A 22,415-nucleotide genomic window follows, 5' to 3' on the forward strand; every position below is an offset into this window, starting at 1 on the left:
CCCCTGAGCCTCTGGCCTGTACCCCAGTTCTTTATGAACAAATAAATAAATCTTTAAAAAAAAAAAAAAAAGTAGGGTAATGTTGTTGAGAATCTTCTCAGTCCTCAATTAGGTCACACATTTTAGAATTTGTTGATCAAAAGGATGTCAATAACCTGTATGAAGGAGATTTTATATTTCTACACTGGGGCCAAAGTGGGAGTAGTAAATAAGAAGCCCAAAGAGTAAAGGAGAAGTTAAAGAGGAATAAATAAGCATAAATTTCTCTTTCAAGAAGACAGGCATTATAAGAGGAAATAGATTGGGGGAGGCAGTAATATGAAGTAAAATCATCTATATCTTTATTCCCTTTTTAGGGATAAAAGCACATTTTGTTTAAAGGAAAGATATGAGGGGTGAGAGAGAAAACTCACATCATAAAGGTGTACTAGGTGTATTAGGCCTAGTACAACGGCATCATCAATTCATTAACTCTTAGTAAAGCAATCCTGTAAGTACGACAACGGTAGAAACTTAGTTTTGTTTTCATATGTTCAAAGAAAAACTTTACCCAGCTAACAGAGTACTGGAGACAAGTGAGGACAATGATAAGATGTCCTTCAGAAAACAAAAATTCTTATTCAATAAAACATTAAGTGGATTACATTATATAGATGAATCTGCAAAATAACATGGTTTCGATGCTAAAAATAATCAAAAAAAAGAAATTTCAATACAAGCAAACAGTAAATGAGTTCTTATCATAAACAATGAAAATGTTTTCAAGAATTTGCGTTAATGCAACATTTAAGTTAATGCAAAATAAACTTCACTGTTTAATTCCACAGAACAACCACACTATTCACATCTTCTGTTATCTGGGGGATGTTATAGAATGAAAGCTAAACAACTACTACTGTGAGTAAAACCTTACTGTAATTATTTTTAGTTCAACTTATATCTTTAAAGATGTCTGCAATCATATACATCTCCACAACCTTAACATTAACAGCACACTATTAATTTTTGAAACATATAGCTGTCTCAAAAGTCCAGAAGTAAAACATGTTCATTAAAGAGATGTGAAAAAGTTCCAAATGAGCTGCCAAAACTAGCATAATTATGAAAATATTTAACACTGAAATCACATACTGTACACAGATTACACTGATGTCATACGCACAGCAGCCAAAATGCACTAAAACTACTGCAGTTCAATAAACCTGGAATACGCGAGTTGACAATTTAGAGCAAATGAAAGAACAAGTTGTTTGTATTGTTTTATTATTAGCAGCAAAATGGGTGAAGTACATAGATTAGTTTTCAAAGTTTTTAATAAACTATAGTAAATAGTCTCCCTATAAACTACACATTTTTATTACTTAGAAAACCAAACTAAATCATTTTATTTGCTTAAATTTTAAAAAAATGAAATTTTAGTGTACTTTTAAAATGAGCACTACTCGTGTATTTACAGAATATATACTAATGAACAACATTACCAACTATGGACATTTCTTCCTTTTATGGTTACAAAATTATGGCTGCACATATATTTTAATTAGAAGGCAATCTTTTTGAAAAAAAATTTTTTTTTAAGATTTATTTATTTGTACCTACAGAACTGGGGTACAGGCCAGAAGCTCAGGGGCGGTGAGAGGCTTCACCAGAAACAGAGTGGAGAGCAGAACAGGCAGATCAATGAAGTACACTGCTGAAAGGAGCAGAGCTGGAGTCAGGAGAGGTCTACTGAGCCATGTGGGCCACCTCCGAAGCCAAGGATCAAACTGGCACTGAAATGACCAAGGCCAGCTTCACAGTGCTGCATCCAACCCACTAGGCCACCTGGGAAGGCCCTCTAATTCCTAATAAAAGAAACTGTTCTCAAAAATAGTAGCTAAAATGTTTCGAGATAACGTTTAACCTCAAACACATTACAGCTGTTTCTTTCTTATTTAGATTGCAGTTTTTCCCAAAATGTCTGTTAAGTATATTTCATGGCAAAAGAATGTTTCCTCTTGGGGACCACATAGCTATTTCTGAATATACTGCCCTTTGCTCCTCATGAAACAAATAAGAATGTCATTTCCCTGCAAGTTTCTAATAGAGGGAAAACGTGGCCAAGCACAGTATGGAAGTAGATGCATTACTTGCATACTGACAGACCATGGGCTCACAGTGCAAGCTTTTCACCATAGCTCTCATAGAACTAGTTGATTTTAAATTTCAAAGCCATCAATTCCCAGATTCACTATGCTATGAATAAGACCAAGGACAAAACTTAAATCAGGTGACTGAATCATTGCAAGTACTTATCTAGAAACAGATGAAACACAAGAAAGTGTTGAAGAGTGAAAGCCCTTTCACAATAAACTTAGCAAGCAGAAAATGATTAAAGCATAATTTGCAACACTGGTGACCAAAAAGTTCTTGAAACAGAATATGAGGATCTTCAAAATTAATTCCAATAAGGCACTAAGGGCATTCAATTCTAACTTATTCAGTAGTAAGTACAATAATTATTGTCACATTAGTAAAGTACAGACTAGTTACTCACTAAGAGTAGCACTGTTTTTCAAGTCACAGTGCCAAATAAAGTCACCAAACCAGATATACATAGACAACAAAAGGAAGTGCTAAAGAATACACATTCACTAGTTTTTATAGTGAAAAATGGAAATCTCTGGCTCACATCTATCCTGCCAGGAATATTAATAGACATAATAAGAACAAAAGTTAACAGAGGTAGTGTGGCCTACACATTCTCACCAGAATTCACTGGAAGAAATTGAATGCAGAACAGATTAATTGTGATTTATTTTCTTATATATAGCTTCCTACACAAGAAATACCTGATCAGGGCATCCCTGGTGGCACAGGGGTTAAAGAACTATCAAGCTACTGCCAGTTACTGCAGCATGATTTTGACCCCCAGCCAGTCAGGGAGCCAACCTACATGGTGCAGTAGACCTCTCCTGTAACACCTGCTGCTCCCCTTTGCAATGTATTTCAGTAGCTCTGCCTATTCCATTCCCCACTCTGATTCTGGTGAATCCTCTTACCCTACCCACACATCACACACACACACACATACAGAGAGAGAGAGAGAGAGAGAGAGAGAGAGAGAGAGAGAGAACTGGCCTATACCCAAGTTCTACTATTCAAAAGTAAATAAATCTTTAAAAAAAAAACAAACTCATAAAAGTACGTCTTAAGACATTTTGCGAAAATAGAGGTACTGACTTGAGGAACAATACATAAATTAAAAGGTTAAAAGCAATTAAGAATTTTTAAGTAATCATATTTATTTATATTTATGTATTGTGATAAACACACATACACATATCACAAAGAAATAACAGAAGTTGTTACTGAGCACTACACGGGCCAGGCCTCAAATATTTCAAGGATCAGGAAAATATGGTTTAAGATGTTCCAAGGTCAATAGATCTGAGGCAAATAACAGATTGGAGGAAGGAGTCAATACAGGAGACGGAAAAGCAGAAGGGACTGTGGTGATGGATCACAGATGCTACACAAGTAAAAGAACTATGGGAACTACACATGAGGGGAGAAATCAAATATTACCCAAAAATTAACAAAGAAAAAAGGAATGGAGGAGGGCAGAATCAAAAAGACAGGAAGTGATAGAACTGGGAGGAACATGCAGATCTGGCTGAATGAAAAATCCCTGTGGCCCAGAAATGTGAAATGAAGCCAAGAAGGGAAGCAAGAAGGAAAGAGAATGGTGGAAAGAGAAATCATTTTAAGGTATATCCACATGTCACCCACTTCTTTGCAAAAATTCAAAAACTCTCACCTGAAAACTAGACATAATCAGGTCTAATTCTAGTGGAAAACATGATCCCTATTATTAAGACTATAATCAAATGAAAATTAATATAAAAATATGCTTTAGGTCTTATCCACATATAAAAACAGAATTTTTTACATATCCGTTTAAAAGGGAACATAATTGCATAAACTAAAATTCATGTAAAAGTTGACATATACCAAAAGTAAAAAAAAAAAATCAAACATGAATAGCTATTCGTTTTGGTTATCATTAACAACTAGATTCAATAATTTCTTACCTGTATTCCATCTTTAAGTTTCAAAATGCACTCCATTGTATTAATGGTAATTACCACTGGTTCTGAGCCCAGTTTTGTCCATGGTACATGGATCCTTAATTCATGAATATGTCCACTCAAAAAAGTGAATGGCAATTTCAATTCCTTTCAAAACAAAATATTCAATAAAAGTTAGCAAGTGCTAAAGTTTTTACCCTACTATCCAATTACTTTCTAAAAAGAGAAATTTACAACACAAAAATATTTGGGGAATTACTGATCATCAAAAAGTAGCACCAAGTAGTTTTTTAAACTACAGTATTCATAAACAACAAAAACTGCTTTTGCAAGTTAAATTTACTAAGCTATTTAACCTGCCTAGGTACCAATTCCTTTCCCTGCTGAATAGAATTAATATACAATACTTGATACACAATAAACACTCATATCTGGTAGCAGTAATACAGCAGTAAATCACAGTAGAAACTGAGGTAACCACAATGGTATTTTATTTAAAACCTTTGCATTATTTAAAACCATTGTATTATTGTTCATACAATGTCTTCAAAGTCTATTTTCAACTGGATTAATTGAAAGGCATTTGAAAGGTGGACTTAATTAGCTGTAAAAAGAATAACCTAGCAACATAAAAATTGACCAACCTTTAAAAAAAAAACTTTAGCTAATTAAAGATTATACCTGGATACTACTTGGCCATAAATTTTAAATGATTTCTAACTGGTTTCATTTATTAGAAAAGTAAGAAATTTAAACATAAGTATCACAGTCACTTCATGCTAAATATGTCATAATTCTTAGAAAAATAAATTGTATTTCATTTGTATTTGATTATATTATTACAATTATTGTAAATCTACTGGTGCACACCAAGATAAAATTAAAACTTAATCTTCCAATGATTGTCCACCTTTTAAGTTAGTTACATAGTAGTAAGTAGCTAATTACAGGCAGTATATCAAAAGCCTAACAGAATAGTATGTAGCTAATTACAGGCAGTATATCAAAAGCATTAAAACCAAAAACATTATATCCAGCAAACCAGAATTTACACCTTGCTTCTGCCACTTAATAGTCCAAACTCAGCAGGCAACTTTAATGCATCATCTCTGCCTCAGTTTCTCTACCTATAAGTATAATAGTAACTTTGAGGATTAAACTAATTATTTTATATAAAGATCTTAGAAAACTATCTTCACAAAGGAGCAATCATTGTAAAGATACTATGGTTATTATTATCATTATTATTATTATTATTATTATTATTATTATTACAAATGTATGGGCAAAATGCATGTCTCGCTTTTTTAAAGGTAGAATACTAAAAATATTTCCACAACTCTATTCCAGAGAACTGACACAACTTAAATATTTCTCATCATTAATTTTAAAGATGTGGTAATTTCTTTAATCATTAATCAACTGGTATAGACTATACTCTGATCAACCATATAACAAAGCTCATGTATAGTGAACAATTACTACACACCAGAAAACACTAAGTATTTTGTTTGCATGAAATTACTTAATCCTTATATGAACTCCCAAAGATATTATTATTATGCCTACTTTTCAGATGAAGAAATTAGGATATAGAAAGACCAACTAACTTCTCAAAATAATTCATCTAGGACAAGTAAGAGTGGGAAATGGAAAGCATGTCAAAGCCCTTGCTCAAACTGCACTGTAATAATGTATCTATGCTTCTATTACAAGCATTCATTCATTTTAATTGGTTCTGCATCAAAGAATCAAGGACATTTCCATTTCTAACATCTCTCACTTGAAACAAGATATATTTGTAAAATGGCTACCAAAGCTGCAATCTATATTCACAAACAGAATGTCTCTGGGAGAAGTTAGAAGACAACTGAACCAAACTCAGGACATTAGCAACATCAAAACAGCATTAATATTAGTCAACTGAAATACTAACCAAACACTAGACAGCAGTCTATATTAAGACATGGAATTTTAAAACAGATGGCCCATGTTGAAGATTCAACTGAAATTAAACACTCATTAAATATCTGACTATAAAAGTAAAATCAATTCCATTTCCTCATTAAAGTTGGTATGATAAATGAGAACTTGTAAAGGCAAAACACATTGCTAATAACCGACCAGAATCCTGTAGAAAATGAAATGAATCTTTTCATTTCTTTTCCTTCTCAAAATATGTTCTATAAGGGTCCTTTGTTGGAGGTACAAAGTGTTAAAGCACAGCATTAGGATGGTATCCACTGCCACTGCAGCAGAAGTTTGATCCCAAGCCAGGGAGGTCACCCACTTGGCACCGCAGACCTCTCCTGTCTCTCCAGTTCTCCCCTGAGCTGAGTATTTCAGTAAGTTCACCTGTTCTCCTCCCTACTCCATCTCTGTTCAATCCTCTCAGCCCCCATACCTCTGGCCTATATCCCTGTTCTTGTATGTACTATATACATAAAAATCATTTTTTTTTAAAAGTAGATAGAAAAGATAAAAAGGCACATCCCCGATGAGGAAATACAGATGGTCAACAGGCACATGAAAAAATTTTGTTCAACATCACTTATAATCAGTGAAATGGAAATTAAAACCACATTGAAACAAAACCCCACACCAGTAGGAATGGCCCACATTTTGAAAAACTGACAACAAATGATGGCAAAGATGTGGAGAACAAGGAAGCATTATACATTTCTGGTGGGATGCAAACTGGCCCACCCACTATGGAAAGCTGTGTGGAGGACCCTCAAATTATTAAAAATAGATTCACCATGTGACCCAACAATGCCATCCCTAATAATTTACCCAAAAGACACAAACAAAATTAATATGGAAAAAAAAAACTGTACTGCTCAGCAATCAAAAAAGATAAACATATGTAGCACAGCAACATGGATGGAATGGAAGGGATTATGCTCACTGAATTAAGTCAGAAGGAAAAAGAATAATATCAGATGATTTCACTAATAGGAACATAGGGAAAATGAACAAGACGTCATTACATACTTTTGGTATACAGGAAGAAATTTTTGAATGAATAACCATATTAAATACATAAAATACTTATATATACATGAATCTGAATATGTAAATATACATATATTGCAGTATATATGTATATATTCCATACCTTTAAAATATTCTATTTAGTCATTAACTCTCATAAAAATTACAACCCTAAAATCTGAACATTTAACTGTACAAAGGATATTACTAGTATATACAAAAATATAATTTTAGGTAGGCTATCACAAAATGTCTAACCAGAAAAAAGAAAATGTTATGGGTTTTTTTTTTTAAGATTTATTTATTTATGCATACAGAGCTGGGGTACAGGCCAGAGGTTCAGGGGCAGTGAGAGGATTCACCAGAGACAGACTGGGGAACAGAACAGCCCAACTAACAAAGTACACTACTGAGGGGAGCTGCGGGCAGATCAGGAGAGGTCCAAAGCGCCATGTGGGTCACCTCGGTGGCTGGGACTGAACTCATGCTGAAGTGGTTTTAGCTTCTTAGTGCTGTGCTTTAACCCCCTGAGCCACCAGGGAGGGCCGAAAATGTTTTAAATGAATATAACAGGTAACAAAAGAAAAAGGAAATAGGACTACATCAAACCTAAAAACTTTCAGGCTATAAAGAAAACATTCAATAGTGACAAAGCAACCTATAGAATGGTAGAAATATTTGCAAAGCAAACACCTGGCTGGAATTAATATCTATAATATATAACACTACTACAACAATTCAACAACAAAAATATCCACTTTAAAAATGGGTAAAACTTGACTGGACACTTCTCAAAAGAACATATGAAGAAAGCCAAAAGCATATGAAAAGATGCTCAACATCCTAAGCATACCAGATATGAAAATCAAAATCACACCTGTTAGAATGGCCACTATGAGTAAAAGAAAAAGTAACAAGTGTTAGTGAGAATGCAAAAAAAGTTGGAACCCTTCTACACTTTTAGAAAAAATGTAAAACGGTTTGACCAGTATATAAAATAGTATCAAGTTTCCTCAAAAATTAAAAGTAGATTATATGATCCAGCAATCTGAATTTTGGTCATAAAGATCAAAGATCTGCCTTATCTTATAGTAGCGTGAAGTCCAAATAAACATATTATAAATAGTAAATGTAAATGTAAAATATTAACAGGGAGAAGCAACTTGCTGTTGCTCCTCAGCACCACAAGACAATATCATACTGTGGTTTCTACTGAATGTGTATCACTTTCAAAATTTTATAAAGTCAAAAAATCACATGAAACATTGTTAAGTTGCAAATGCATCTATATACCAAAAAAACTGAAAGCAGAATCTGGAAAATACAATCACATCACATTCATTAAAGTAATATTCATAATATTAAGTAGAGGGAGCAACCTAAATGTCCAACTATATATATATATATATATATATATATATATATATATATATATATATATATATATACCTGAGAAGAGAAAGCATACATTTTACATAAAGGGAGAATGATTTAATTTATTATATGTAATATATATATATTAGTATATATTATATGTATATTATTTTATATATATAATGGGATATTATTCAAATGTTAAAAAGAAGATAATTCTGTCAAACGCTACAATATGTATGAACGTGGAGGACATTACATTAACTGAAATAAGATAATCACAAAAGACAAACACTTAAATAAGGTATCCTAAGTAGTCAAATTCTTAGAAAAAGAAGGCAGAATGGTGGTTACCAGATGTTGAGGGAGAGGGTAAGGGAGAGATATTTATTGTCCAATGAACATAAAATTTAAACATTGTAAAATGAAAAAAATCCTAGACATCTATCGAACAGTGTTCATTAAGTTAATATTACTGTACAGCTAACATGGAAAATTTTAATTGTGTGCTTTTACCACAAAAAGAAAAAAAATGAAAGAATTTAATACTGGCTAATGGCTAAGTTATAATAACCCTGGAGTAATCCCTAGGAAAACAAGTCTAAAAAAAAAAAGGGTGGAAAAAAATTAGCAGACATTAAAGGCCACAGCTATGACAGCAAGCCAATAAAAACAATAAATCAAAAGCAACAACCATTGCAGAGATGGAAAAAAATCAGAATTCAAAGTTCATACTACAATGTTACCCAAAATGTCCATTTTCAGAAAAGAAATTATGAAACACAGAAAACATATAAGTAATTAATAAAACTATCTGAGGGTACTCAAATGAAAACCATTAACAAATGAAATCTTAATAAATGAGTATTTCACTCTCACTACCAGATATATATTATGAGAAAATAAAACCACATTTAAATAATTAAGGGCAAACAGGACAACAATAAGTCATCAAGCACAAAATACCAATAATGAGATATAAATTATGAAAAAGAACCAAAAGGAAATTTTGGAATTGAGAAGTATGATTAAAAAAGTGAAAATTGGCCTTCCCTGGTGGCGCAGCGGGTTAAAGCACTGCACTGAGAAGCTTGAGCCACTTCTGCATGAGTTCGATTCCCGCCTGCCCCAGGAGGAGACCACATGGCGTGGCAGACCTCTCCTGACCCGCCCGCTGCTTGCCTCAGCAGTGTACTTCGTCAATCTGCCTGTTCTGCACCCCACTCTGTCTCTGGTGAATCCTCTCACCCTCCGCATCTCTGGCCTGTACCCCAGTTCTATATGAATAAATAAATAAATCTTTAAAAAAAAAAAAAAAAAAAGTGAAAATTTTGGGCCCTCCCTGGTGGTGCAATGCGTTAAAGCACAGCACTATGAAGCTCTCCAAAGCCACTGCAGCATGACTTGGATTCCCCGCCAGGGCAGTGACCCACATGGTGTGGCAGACCTCTCCTGACCTGCCTGCTATTCCCCTCAGCAGTGTGCTTCAGTAGATCTGCCTGTTCTGCTCCCCACTGTCTCTGGTGAATCCCACCCCTCCCCTACACCTCTGGCCTATACCCCAGTTCTTGTATGCATATATAAATCTTTAAAAAAAAAAAAATGAAAAAGTCACTGAAAGACTGAAAGACCTCAAGATCAAATTTAAGCTTGTAGAGGAATAATCATTAAACCCATATAGACACATATTATAATAAAAATGTTGAAACAAGGGAAAAAAATAAAACCTCAAAAGTATAGAAAGAAAAGCAACTCGTCATGAAAATCTTAGTAAAATAACAGTTAACTTCTCATTTCAAGCAATAAAGGAAAAAGGCAGTAAGATTATATATTCAAATAGCAAAAGGAATTAACTGTCCACCAAGAATTTGACATCCAGCAAAAGTATCCTACCAAAAGAAAGGCAAAATAAAGGCACACCCAAATAAATAAAGACTGAGATAACTCAATGTTAACAGATTACTGCCATGAAACACCAGGTGATAACTTAGAGTACCAATAAAAGTAATTATGTAATTACTAAAGAACATAAATGTTTCTCCTTTTTTCTAATTTAAAAGGTAATTACATAAAACAATTATAGTATTGTAGTAGTAAGTAAAAGATGCAATATATGTGGTAATAATAGCACAAAGGAAGGAAAGGAAATGGAGCTACAGTGGATAAAGTTTCTAGTTTTTAATGATACATATAACCATGTGTCATTTAACAACAGGAATATGTTCTAAGAACTCTGTTGGATCATTTCATTCGTATTCAAATGTGATTGGATGTAATTACACAAACCTATATGGCACAGCCTACTACACACACAGGCTATATGTTATATTTTACCAGGACCACCACTGTGTATGTGGTCCATCTATGACTGAAACTTCTTTTAGCAAAACATGACTGTAAAGGTAATGTTGATCTAAAATAGACTATGATAAATCAGATCCCTTTGCAGTTGTAATCCTTGGGAATTAAAATACAAAGGTAGGTAATTGACAAAAAAATGTAGTAAAGTGTTAGGAGAGACATGAGACATAGCAAAATAGTAGACAAACACACCCATATGAATAAAAAAATTCAATGTGAATGCTACAATCAAAATGTGAAGATTGTTAGACTAGATTTCCCTTAACAAAACACAAGAAAATAAATTGGTACAGGAATGGAAAACAGTAGAAGTATCTCAAAAAAATTCAGAACTGAACTAATATATAATTCAGCGATTCCACTTGGAGTATTTATCTGATGGAAGAAAAAAATACTAACTTAAAAAATAGCTGAACTCCCTTATTCACTACAATATTAATAATAACCAAGATACAGAAATAACCTATGTGTCCATTGATGAATCAATGGATAAAGAAGATGTGATTATTCAGCCATAAAAAAGTTGAGAGCCTTTCCTGAACCCAAAAAAGAATATTTTACATTTAACAACTTACTGAATTGGAAAGATAATGAATAGTTTTCCTCCGAAGATAGAAAAAACAAAAAAATGTTTATTCTCAAAATTGCTATTCTACAGTGCAATAATGAAAAGGAGATGAAAGGTCCAAGCACTAGAAAGTTGCAAAACTGTCTATTTTGTAGATAACAAGTACATGCATAGAAACAATCTAAAATAAACTACTCACCTAGAAGTTAGATAAGTGAAAAAGATCTTTAAATAAGTCAATATACTAAAATTGACTGTAATTCTATACAGTGGAACAAGTAACTAAAAAATGAATTTTTATAAAGATATTTATAATATCAAAAAAGAAAATATAGGCTTTGAAAACTTTAAATCATTGCTGGAAGACTAAAAGCAGTAACCTATACATGAACTGAAACTCTCAATACTACAGCAACAAAATGTATATTAACATGTTAATTCCTCCCAAATTAACTTAATGAACAGAAATAGCAATGCACTTCCCTTCTAAAGGGAAAATCTAAACTTCACAAACTGCAACTAAAATGCATGTGGAAATGCAAAGTACCAACAACAGTTGACTATCTTGAAGGAAAAAAAAAAGTTGTATTAATTGCACTGAGATATCAAGACTTACTATAAATGACGGTATGTTGTGACACAAAAATAGTCAATTAGACCCCGAACAGAAAGCGTTGAGAAACATATCCATACACATATGACAAATGACTTACTGTAATTCAGTAAGGAAAGAATGGTTCAAGAAACTCAGTGGCTCAACTGAATTATCAATAGGGAAAAAAATGAAACTTCAACTCTAGTTCAGATACGCAGACTAATTTTTCAAAAAAGCAAGGCCCTCCCTGGTGGCACAGTGGGTTAAAGCACAGCACTAAGAAGCTAAAGCCACTTTAGCATGAGCTGGATCCCCACCCTGGAGGTGATCCACATGGCGCAGCAGACCTCTCCTGACCAGCCCACTGCTCCCCTCAGCATTGTACTTCGTGGGTAGGCCTGTTCTGCTCCCCAGTCTGTCTCTGGTGAATCCTCTCACTGCCCCTGTACCTCTGGCCTGTATCTCAGTTCCATATGCATAAATAAATCTTTTTAACATATATATAAAACATCTTCCTGACCTTGAAATAGCACAGATTTCTCAAACAAGACATAAAAATACTAAGCATAAGGGAATGATTAAAATTGGACCCCAATAAACTTTGTTCTTCAATAGATACTTTTGAGTAAAAACACAATTCACATTCTATGCTTTATCACAAAATATATTTTGCAAAATATATTTCCCAGAACAAAGGACTCACTCCCAAAATAAAGAACTACACAATTGTAAAGACAAAAAATTTAAGGCAAAACAAAAAGTATTTATGAAAGTGATATCTAGTAAGTCATATATAAAAGTGGCTAACATCATTAAGAAATGGCAGCTTTAAATTACAATGAAATGCCATAGCATACCATGAGAAAGGCTAAAATAAAAATAACACACCAGGTATTAGCAAAATTATATAGTAAACAAAATTCTTATACACTGTTGTTAAGACTTAATTGGTACAACCACCTCAGAAAACCATTGCAGTATCCATTAAAGCTCAATATATGCCTATCTTCTAGGCTATTCCTAAGAGAAATTAGCTATATCCACCAAAATATACATACAAGAATATTCAAAAGGCTTTCTTCATAATAGCCAAAAACAAAAACCCAGATGTACATTAGTAAGAAAACAGTTCAACTGTGAAATCCTTCTACAATGAAATAGTACAATGCAATACAAAACAACTACTAGTCATGCAACAACATAGGTTAACTGTAGCCACAATGTTACAGCAGTTAGGCACAAATGATTCCAATTTATGTAGGTTCCAAGAACAGGAAAAAGTTATCCTTGTTGACAGAAGTCTGAATAAGTCTGTTCTAGGGCTGGAGTTACTAATTACAAAGAGTCACTGGGGGGCCATTAGGTAGATGAAATAGTCTGTTTAGCTGAGTATCAGTCACACAGGTAAAAGCCAATCTTTATACTTAAATTGGTGGTCACTTTTTTAAAAATGAAAATATTAAAAAGTATAACCTTGGAGACAGGAAGGGGAAGGAGTCAACAGTATTTTCTCTTGGTTAAACCCTATTCAGTAACAAATAAAGCAATAGAATATAACTAAAAAGTACTGATAATTATCACCATGGGACTCATTCTCTCCTTATCTCCTAAAAAAGCAGTTTGGCCTGACTGTTTCCACAGATAATTTTTGTATTCTGAAGCCTCACAGCTAGCCAGCACATGATGGTAATAAATATACTTAATGAATTAATATGTATATGAATTTTAAAGTTTCATTTGTATGGGACTTTCTCATATTAAAAGAAATTTTCCTTTTTGCTGGCACTCTCAGTCTACTCAATACTCTGAGAATATCAACAGGCAACTTTATCTTTCCCGCTTCATACAGACCTTTAGCAATGTAAATCAGTAATGATTGAGAATTGAGTTAATAGCCTGAACAATCTGAACAGAAACAATGAAATTGTTTTCTTATCCGTTGAGACAACTTTTGAGAACCCAATTCTAACAAATCATTTTTGAAATATATTTTTAAAAGGAAAGTCTCTAGTTAGCAGAAAAAATGTTTTTAAAGCATAAAGTCAAAGGGTGGAATATAACAAATTTCAAACTGAAAACGCTTCCAGTCAATGACAAGTAAACAGTTTACCTGTTCGAGAACATCCAACTTTAATTCGAGTTTGCTGAGAACCACGTCTCCACCCCATAATGAAAGCTGTAGATCTGATGGTTTTAAGTTCTTGATGTAACGATTCACGTAGCTCATTAAAATTGGAGTCACATATGACTCCAGCATTTTGTAAGGTGCGGAGGACTCAAAGTTTTGAAGCTGAAAAGGGTAAAAACATTAGAAGAAACTGAGTCGGTGGTGCAGCGAAAGAAAACGCATTTCTCAGAAGAGGTTGAAATAGACTGAAAACTAACATCGCAACCAAAGCAGTCGCTACCCCTGCAGCGAGAAGCAGCGAAATTGAAATGGACTCTGGCTTCTTCGGCAGTACCACTCCCCAAAACTGGCCCAGCTAAGAATGAGTGGAAGAGGTGGTGCCCTAAAGAGAACGGGTCCCCTGGAGTGGAAGAATGAAGTTAGGCGGGCTCTCATTTGGCTACCGAACCCCTTCACCAGCTCTGAGGCCCCACGAGGCCCTCGACTCCCGGAACTCAACTACCACCACAGAACCAGAGCCAGAGCAGGCCCGCTACCACCCCTCGCGGTACAGCACCTTTGGCTGACAAACCAGAGTACTGCGGCGTCCCCTCCACTTCCCATACCTGGCACCCGCCTCCGGCGACAGCTCAGCTCCTTAAAGGCGCCACTTCCGGGTGTGCCCCCATCGGTGCTCAAAACAAACTGTCCCTCCTCCTCCGCCACCACCCGCCTGCACCACCAGACTGAATTTCTCAGGCTGGGGAAGTCACTGAATGAGTATTCTTGGAGGAGCCTTCTTGCACTCCGCTAGCCTACATCCGGCTCGGATCCCTCCAGCGGTAACTACGGAGCTAGGAAGTGCCGGCGGGGGGCGGGGAAAAGAACGGAGGAAGAAGGGAATTGGGAGGACGGGTTAAGAGGATACACCGGTGATCCGGAAGTGGCGCCTGGGCGTGAGTGTAGCTGGTAGTGCTGAAAGCCTAGCTGGGGCAGGGAAGCGTGGAAGACAGCTGTCTGACGAACACGAAAGAAAGCGGTCCTAGTGTTTACAGCCCCGATAATGAAGTGCTTATTGTTTCTTGTGGAAATAGAAGGCCAGGGAAGAGGAATTGGGTTCAGTGGGCAGAGCAATGGCAGTCAGGTTGCAGGTAGGAGAAACGGGGAGAGGGGCAAATTTAAATTTGGATCCGAGATTCATTTGCTGTTGGATGTGTGAGTGTGTAGAGAGAGATTGAAAGGGTTAGAATGTATTACAATGTCGGGGAATGCTTTCACCACATGTGTAAAGTTCTCGCGTTCTTTTCTTACTTTGGCGAAGGAGTGTTTAGTTATTGTCTAGTTTGCTGATGTGGGCAGGGAAGAAGTTATAAAAGAGGCAACTGTAGAAACCTATTGCTTTGTAGTGTAATAATGGGACTTCAGAAAAGCGACGGGAATATCCGAAAACAGAAGAAAACGAGACTTCTAAAGACAACGTGAAGGGGCTTAGCTGACAGGGAATTGACTGAATTTGAAGCTCAGTGTTGGTTTTGTTGGGCTGACATGAATGTATAAAATACTTCCTTGCCTTCTAAGTAGCATACAGACTAACAAACTCAAACACCTAACTCGCAAAAAATATACACTGGGTTGAAAGGAATAGCATAGGACATACTGCCTTAATTTTTGACTAGTATCTCTTATTTTTGGTAACCTCTAAAGAAAGCACCTACACTGCATCTTGATAATCGACTTTCCTTATAAATTTATCAGAATACCTACCCGTGTTGTTTACTTAATCGAAAACTCTTGGTAAGTAGTTTCTCCAGCACTTTATTGGAATTCAAGGACATAGTTTTTTAAAAGAGTTATAGAAACTACAATAGAAAAGTGGGGATGCCAAGATTGTTAGTGAAAATAATGTACTAAGTTTTAGAGAAAGAAAAACAAATGTAAATTCGGGGTACATTGCCTTATCAAAAAAAAAAAAACTTGATCAATTATTCAAATAAGCTGGGTATTATTAAAACCTACTAAAATAACCAGTAAATTAAGTAATCTTTAGTTATCTGTTTCACTTGAAGAGAAAACAGGTTGAATCAATGAAGTTTTAATATAAAGAAAATGACCACTAATTGGCTGAAAAACCTAGATGGCCTAGTACAGAAACGCCCCGTCTTGTTATTTTTTTCTAGAAAAACAAAAGGGTCTAATCTTATTTGTGTGACAATAAATGAGAATAGAATAGTGTATTAAAACAATTAGGCAAATATTTCAAAAAAAATTTTTTTTACTATGGTGTATAAACAAAACAGTAAGTAGTCATGGAATATCAAACTTTTTTTGTTCTAATGTGCCATATTTTCTTTTGGAGTCAACAAAATTGCCACATTTCCACCTTGGGAAAAACATTTAGGCACCGATTTTTCATCTGGTTTTAAGATCTAAACAGTAGTGGTATTCAACCTTTATTCTGTTGTGCCCTGTTCTTTGAGCAGTCAAGAAAAATTTAATTCATTTTCACTAATATGTTTTTTATTGCTTATGGTTTTTTTTCATTAAATGTCAAATGAGTAACCTTGCACACATCTATTACAAATCTTTTTCTTTAAGTCAAATGAATTACAACACACTTTCAGGCATACAGATTCACATACCTTCAAATGTATTTACCACACCATGCCCAACACCATAGCCCATTGGACCCTCTCCACTGCCTCCTTCTACCCCTCTGCTCTGGTAACATGTTTTACAGTCAGAATCCAAGAGTTTGGTTGTAAATATTAGTTTTCATTATAAGATTCCTCCTCCCCCCCCAAAAAAAATTATTTTAATCTTCTCAAGAAGCCACTGAGACACATAACCATCAATTGCTGGTTATATAATTCTTTAGAGTCATAGGAAGTTTGTTTTTCACTTCCTAAAATCTTTAAAGTAGGTGTAGGTTCACAGCAAAATCGAGCAGAAAGTACAGCGTTCTATATACCATCTTCCACCTCTGACACATACACACAATCTTCCCCATTATTCATGTGTGTTTTACCCATTTTTTTTTGTTTTACCCATTTTTCAAGATAATTGTTCACTTGAGTTTTGAATTATTTGTATATTGTGAATAAAAGTCTTTCTATCAGATATGTATTTGAAATACTTTCTCCTACTCTTTGGCTTGTCTCTTCATTCCTGTCTTTTATGTTGAATCCAAAAGGCCTTCACCATACCAAAATTGCCTAGGTTTTCTCTTCTATAGTTTTACTTTTGTGTCTGTAATTCACTTTGAGTTAATCTTTGTGAAATTATAAGATCTGTATCTAGATTCATTTTATTTTGCATGGGGACATCCAATTAGACTAGCATTGTTTATAGAAAAGATTCTCTTTGCCCCATTTTACAGCTTTTGCTTTTTTTGTTAAAGATAAGTTAACTATAATTTATATTCTATTAATTGTAGCCTCACATAGTTTGATAAATGCTATCTTTAAGCATGCATACCTTAAGACTTGTTATGTCTTCTTGGATAATGGATTCAGACCTCTCCTGTCTCACCTGCTGCTCCCTTCAGCAGTGTATTTCGTCAATCTTCCTGTTCTGATCCTTCCTCTGTCTCCAGTGAATCCTCTCACCTCCTACACCTCTGGCCAGTACCCCAGTTCTTGTGTGCATAAATAAATAAATCTTTTTTTTTTATTATTTTAAATAGTTTCTCCTGTGACAGGGCTTGTGAATAAGAACAATATACTCTCCTGTATTTCAAAGTGTATGCTTTACTGTATTTCTCTTTCCCAGCTAGTAGCAAATGGGATTTTTTTTTTCTCTGATATTTGCTATGAAGAACCATAAAATCTCTGGAGGTAAAACTCACAAAAATGTGGCTTTTGTGGCTTTAATATTGGATCTCCTTGTAGTTTGTGACTCTGACTTGTACACACTGAACCTTGAGCAACTCCTCAGTTACAGTGGAGGTTTCCTTATCTTGATCTTGGTTCCTTAGGAGACTTCTGCTCACATATTACTTAATCTGCTTCTGCATTTAGGAGCACTGGCTTTTCCTGTAACCTCACTTTACTAAAGGATCTAAGAATTGGTGATATTTCAGTTTGTTCAGCTCTTTATCATTAATTGCATTCAGTTGCATATAGATGCCAGCAACACAGGTGGTAATATCCTATCCCCCTTCTTGTTGAGAGAAAGACCCAGCTGTGAGTCCCCATACCAATCAGCGCACTCTATGCCAAACACCATACTCCCTGTGCTACACTTCATCTACTCTGTACTCTCAGCTCTAAAATGAGAATAAAAGGAATATACCTCAAACACTAAAGGCCATGTATAACAAGCCTATATCAAATAGCAAAATGGTGAAAAACTGAAAACATTTCCTTCTAAGGTCAAGAATATGACAAAGATGTCCACTGTTATCACTATTGTTCAACACAGTATCGGAAGGCCTAGCAATAGTGATAAGGTAAGAATAAGTCATGCAAGAAATCCAAAATGGATTGTTTCCATGTGATATGATAATACACAAATATAGTAATAAAAAATGACTAGACAAAAAAAAATCTGTTGCTTTTCTCTATACAAAGAAATTAAGAAACCCATTTAAAATCATACCAAAATCAGTAAAATAGCTGGGAACAAGCTTAACAAAGGAAGTGAAAGAATTGTACAATGAGAACTGTAAAACACTGTCCAAGGAAACAAAAGCAGACAACAAAATGAAAGGCTATCTCATTTCCATGGACTGAAAGAACAAACACTGCTCAAATAGCCATATCAGCTAAAGCAACTTAAAGATTCAATGTGAAACTTGTCAAAATTCTAATTACTTTTTTCTAGGAAATGAAATAATGAGGAATTTTATATAGAACCACAAAAGACCCTGAGAGGAAAAAAAGAAAAATGGAGGTAACACACTGACTGACTTCAAAGTATAGTAAGTACACAGTGATAGTAATCAAAACAGTATAGCATGGAACTATCAGAAACAGACCAATGGAATAGAAGAGGCCACAAATAAACATACAAAATTATGGATTATCTTCAACAAAGTAGTCACAATCATACAATGGAGAAAAGAAAACCTTTTAAAAAATTATTTTTTTTACATCATTGTTAGTAGTATTTCATTTCTCCTCTTAAAATAAGATCCATAGTTCTTCCAACACCGTAGCACCCATGATTCATCACCATGGTCTGCTGTGTGCTTCTCCCTGTTTTTATCTCTCCCCTGCTATATGCCTCATATCTATGGTCAGCTGGCAAGTTTTGTCTTTTTCCTGACACTTTATTCAATTTCTCTATATTCTACATGTAAGTAAAACACATCTGATATATACCTTATTTCCTTCTTTTGCAAAAAATGATCCCTTCTAGCTCCATCCATGTTGTTGTAAATGACAGCAGTTTATCTTTTTTGATTGATGACTAGTATTCTGTATATCTATCATGTCTTCCTATTCATTTCATTTGTTTTGGGGCATTTGGGTTACTTCAATACCTTAGCATTGTAAATAATACTGATGATAAACATAGACATTCAGGTTTACTTTTGAATTAGTCTTTTGTGTTCTTTGGGTAGATTCCTAGGAATGGAATTTCTGAATCATAGCATAGATTCATTTTTAGTGTTTTGAGGAACTTCCACACACCTTCCACAATGGCTGGACTAGTTTACATTGCCAACAGCATGTAAGAGGGTTCCTTTTTCACCACAACTTTACCAGCATTTGTTGTTTCTAGTTTAATATGGGCTATACTCACAGGAATTAGTATCTCATTGTGGTTTTGTTTAATATTTCCCTGATAAGAAGTGATGTTGAACATTTTTCATATGCATGTTGGCCATTTGCATTTCTTCTTTGGAGAAGTATCATTTTAGCTCTTATGCCCACCTTTTGGCTGAATTGCTTGCTTTATTTCTGTTGAGTTGTGTATGTTCTTTGTTGATCTTTAATATCAGTCCCTCATCAGTTATATGGTGTTGTATGGTGTGCAATATTTCCTCCCATTCTGTAGTATGTCTCCATTTTGTTTACTGTCTCTTTTGTTGTATAGAAAGGAATACTCCTTTAATAACAAATGGTGTTGGAGAACTTGGACTGTCACATAAAAAGAAAAAAAGAAAAAGAAACTAGATCACAGTTTTTCTCCATACACAAAAAAATTTAAAATGGATGGATTAAAGACTTGGATATAAGACCAGAAAACATAAAATACATAAAAGAAAACATAAGTGATACACTCCTAGACATAAACCACAAAAATGATTTTGGAGACAGAATGCCAATGAAAAAGGAAACAAAAGGAAAAACAAACATATGGGAATGTATCAAACTAAAAGGTTTTATATATTGAAATAAAGCACCACAAAAAAATCAAAAGGTATCCTATGAACTGAGAGAAGATATATGCACATTGTACTTCTAATAAAGAGTTAATTTCCAAAATATTTACAGCATTTGCATAACTTAACAACAACAAATCAAAAAGTGGGCAAAAGACCTAAAATATGCACTTAGCCAAAGAATACATGAAATACTCAACATCACTACTTTAAGGGAAATACATATAAAACAATGAGTTAGCACTTCACCCTTGTGAGAATGGCATATATCAAAAACACAAAACAACAAATCTTGGCAAATATGTGGAGAAAAATAAATAACCATCCACTGTTGTTGGAATATAATTTGGTACAACCTCTATGGAAAGTGGTATAGAGTCCTCAAGAAAATGAAATACCATCTGACTCAACAATACCACTGCAAGATATTTACCCAAAGAATATGAAAAGGTGCTATGAAATATGAATATGAAATATATTAAATTTTTTGCACTCCTATGTACTTAGCATTACCCACAAAAGCCAAGTCAAGGAAAAACCTAAATACCCATGGACAGAACTTACAGGGTAAAAAAAATTGTGAAAGTAGGAGCTCCCTGCTATCCACTGCAGCCTGAGCTCTATCTTTGGCCTGCCAGGGAGCTATCCCACGAGGTACAATAGACCTTTCTTATCTCACCCTCCGCTCCCCTCAGCAGTGTACTTCAGTAGGTCTGCCTGTTCTACTCCCTACTCTGTCTTTGGTAAATCCTCTCATTTACACACCCACACCCAGGCCTACACCCCAGTTCGTGTATGCATAAATAAATAAATCTTTAAAATAAATTGTGAAAGGCTGATCCAAATGTATTTGCAAATAAAAATGGCACACCCTTACCCCCAGAATAAGCCATCCAACTACACTGATCCCCAAATCTTCCTTGATATAGATAAAGAAAGTGAGTTGGTCTAATTGTCTAGAATTTTTTGCAAATAATATATCCAAAACTTCAGGGAAATTTTGCCCATTATATATTGGAGAAAAAGACATTTGACCCACCCCTGGGAAACCTCTCCATTTCAAGGGGTGCCCTTTCAATCAAATTATTAAGAAATTTATGATTCAAGGTAGAGACTATCAAATCAGAAAAAAACATGGGAGAAAATACTTATGATGAAAAATTTGAAGATAAAAGTTTCTGTAGGCATGATCAGGATTTATTGAGTATAAGAAATGTAGGCTGCAATACAAAATGGTTCTTTGTTGGGCCCTCGCTGGTGGCATAATGGGTTAGGACGCAGCACTGCAAGCTAGCAGAAGCCACTTCAGTGTGAGTTCGATCCCCACCCCGGTGGTGATCCACATGGCGCAGCAGACCTCTCCTTACACACCTGCTGCTCCCCTCAGCAGTGTACTTTGAAGAAAACATAAGTGATACACTCCTAGACATCAACAACAAAAACGCTGTTGGAGACAGAATACCAATGAAAAAGGAAACAAAAGGAAAAACATTTGTTGTTCTGTTCTGCTCCCCACTCTGTCTCTGGCAAATCCTCTCACCACCCAGGCACCTCTGGTTTGTACCCCAGTTCTGTATGCATAAATAAAGAAAAATGGTTCTTTGTTCTTCATCACAACAGTTCCACATCTTTGTTGGAATAGAAAATGTGGTGTTTGTTCAAGTAATTAAAGGAACAAGTTTGGTAAGAATACTGGAAAATGCAGAAGTGGAAAACTTGCCAAATTGTGTTATCACAGAATGCAAAGAACTAAAGGAAGAGAGTGATTGGGGAATCATCCCAAAGATGATTCTAGTGCCAATCATCCAGATTTCCCTGATGATGCAGATTTAAATCTGAAAGATGTACATAAAATTTCACTTATAGGAGAAGACTTCAAAAAAAAAAAAAAAGGAAATATTTTTCTACCATCCCCGCCCCCAGAACTGAGAAATGGCCATTAAAACATACATAAAAGGGGCCTCCCTGGTGGCGCAGCGGGTTAAAGCAATGCAGTGAGAAGCTAAAGCCACTTCCGC

General features: G+C 34.9%; 1 protein-coding gene and 1 pseudogene across 3 annotated transcripts in view; one reads left to right on the forward strand and one right to left on the reverse strand.

The window, feature by feature from the left end:
* Positions 1 to 14,780, reverse strand: part of VPS13B (vacuolar protein sorting 13 homolog B (yeast)) — a 561,763-nt gene extending 546,983 nt beyond the window's left edge. For 2 of the 3 annotated variants that reach the window (XM_004679695.2, XM_004679696.2), the window contains exons 1-3: positions 14,658 to 14,732; positions 14,073 to 14,252; positions 4,074 to 4,217 (exon numbers count right to left, since the gene is read on the reverse strand). In XM_004679695.2, the coding sequence (XP_004679752.1) occupies positions 4,074 to 4,217; positions 14,073 to 14,252; positions 14,658 to 14,693 (360 nt within the window). In that variant the 5' untranslated portion in view covers positions 14,694 to 14,732. Of the gene's footprint in view, positions 1 to 4,073; positions 4,218 to 14,072; positions 14,253 to 14,657 lie in introns of all 3 variants that reach the window. The other variant, XM_012722965.1, reaches the window with a different exon arrangement.
* Positions 14,781 to 21,259: 6,479 nt separating this feature from the next.
* The window catches only part of LOC101620456, a 1,718-nt pseudogene continuing 562 nt past the window's right edge, over positions 21,260 to 22,415 (forward strand).

This window comes from Condylura cristata, unplaced genomic scaffold (assembly GCF_000260355.1).
Source record: "Condylura cristata isolate star-nosed mole 26May11 unplaced genomic scaffold, ConCri1.0 scaffold00009, whole genome shotgun sequence".
Classification (NCBI taxonomy): Eukaryota; Metazoa; Chordata; class Mammalia; order Eulipotyphla; family Talpidae; genus Condylura; species Condylura cristata.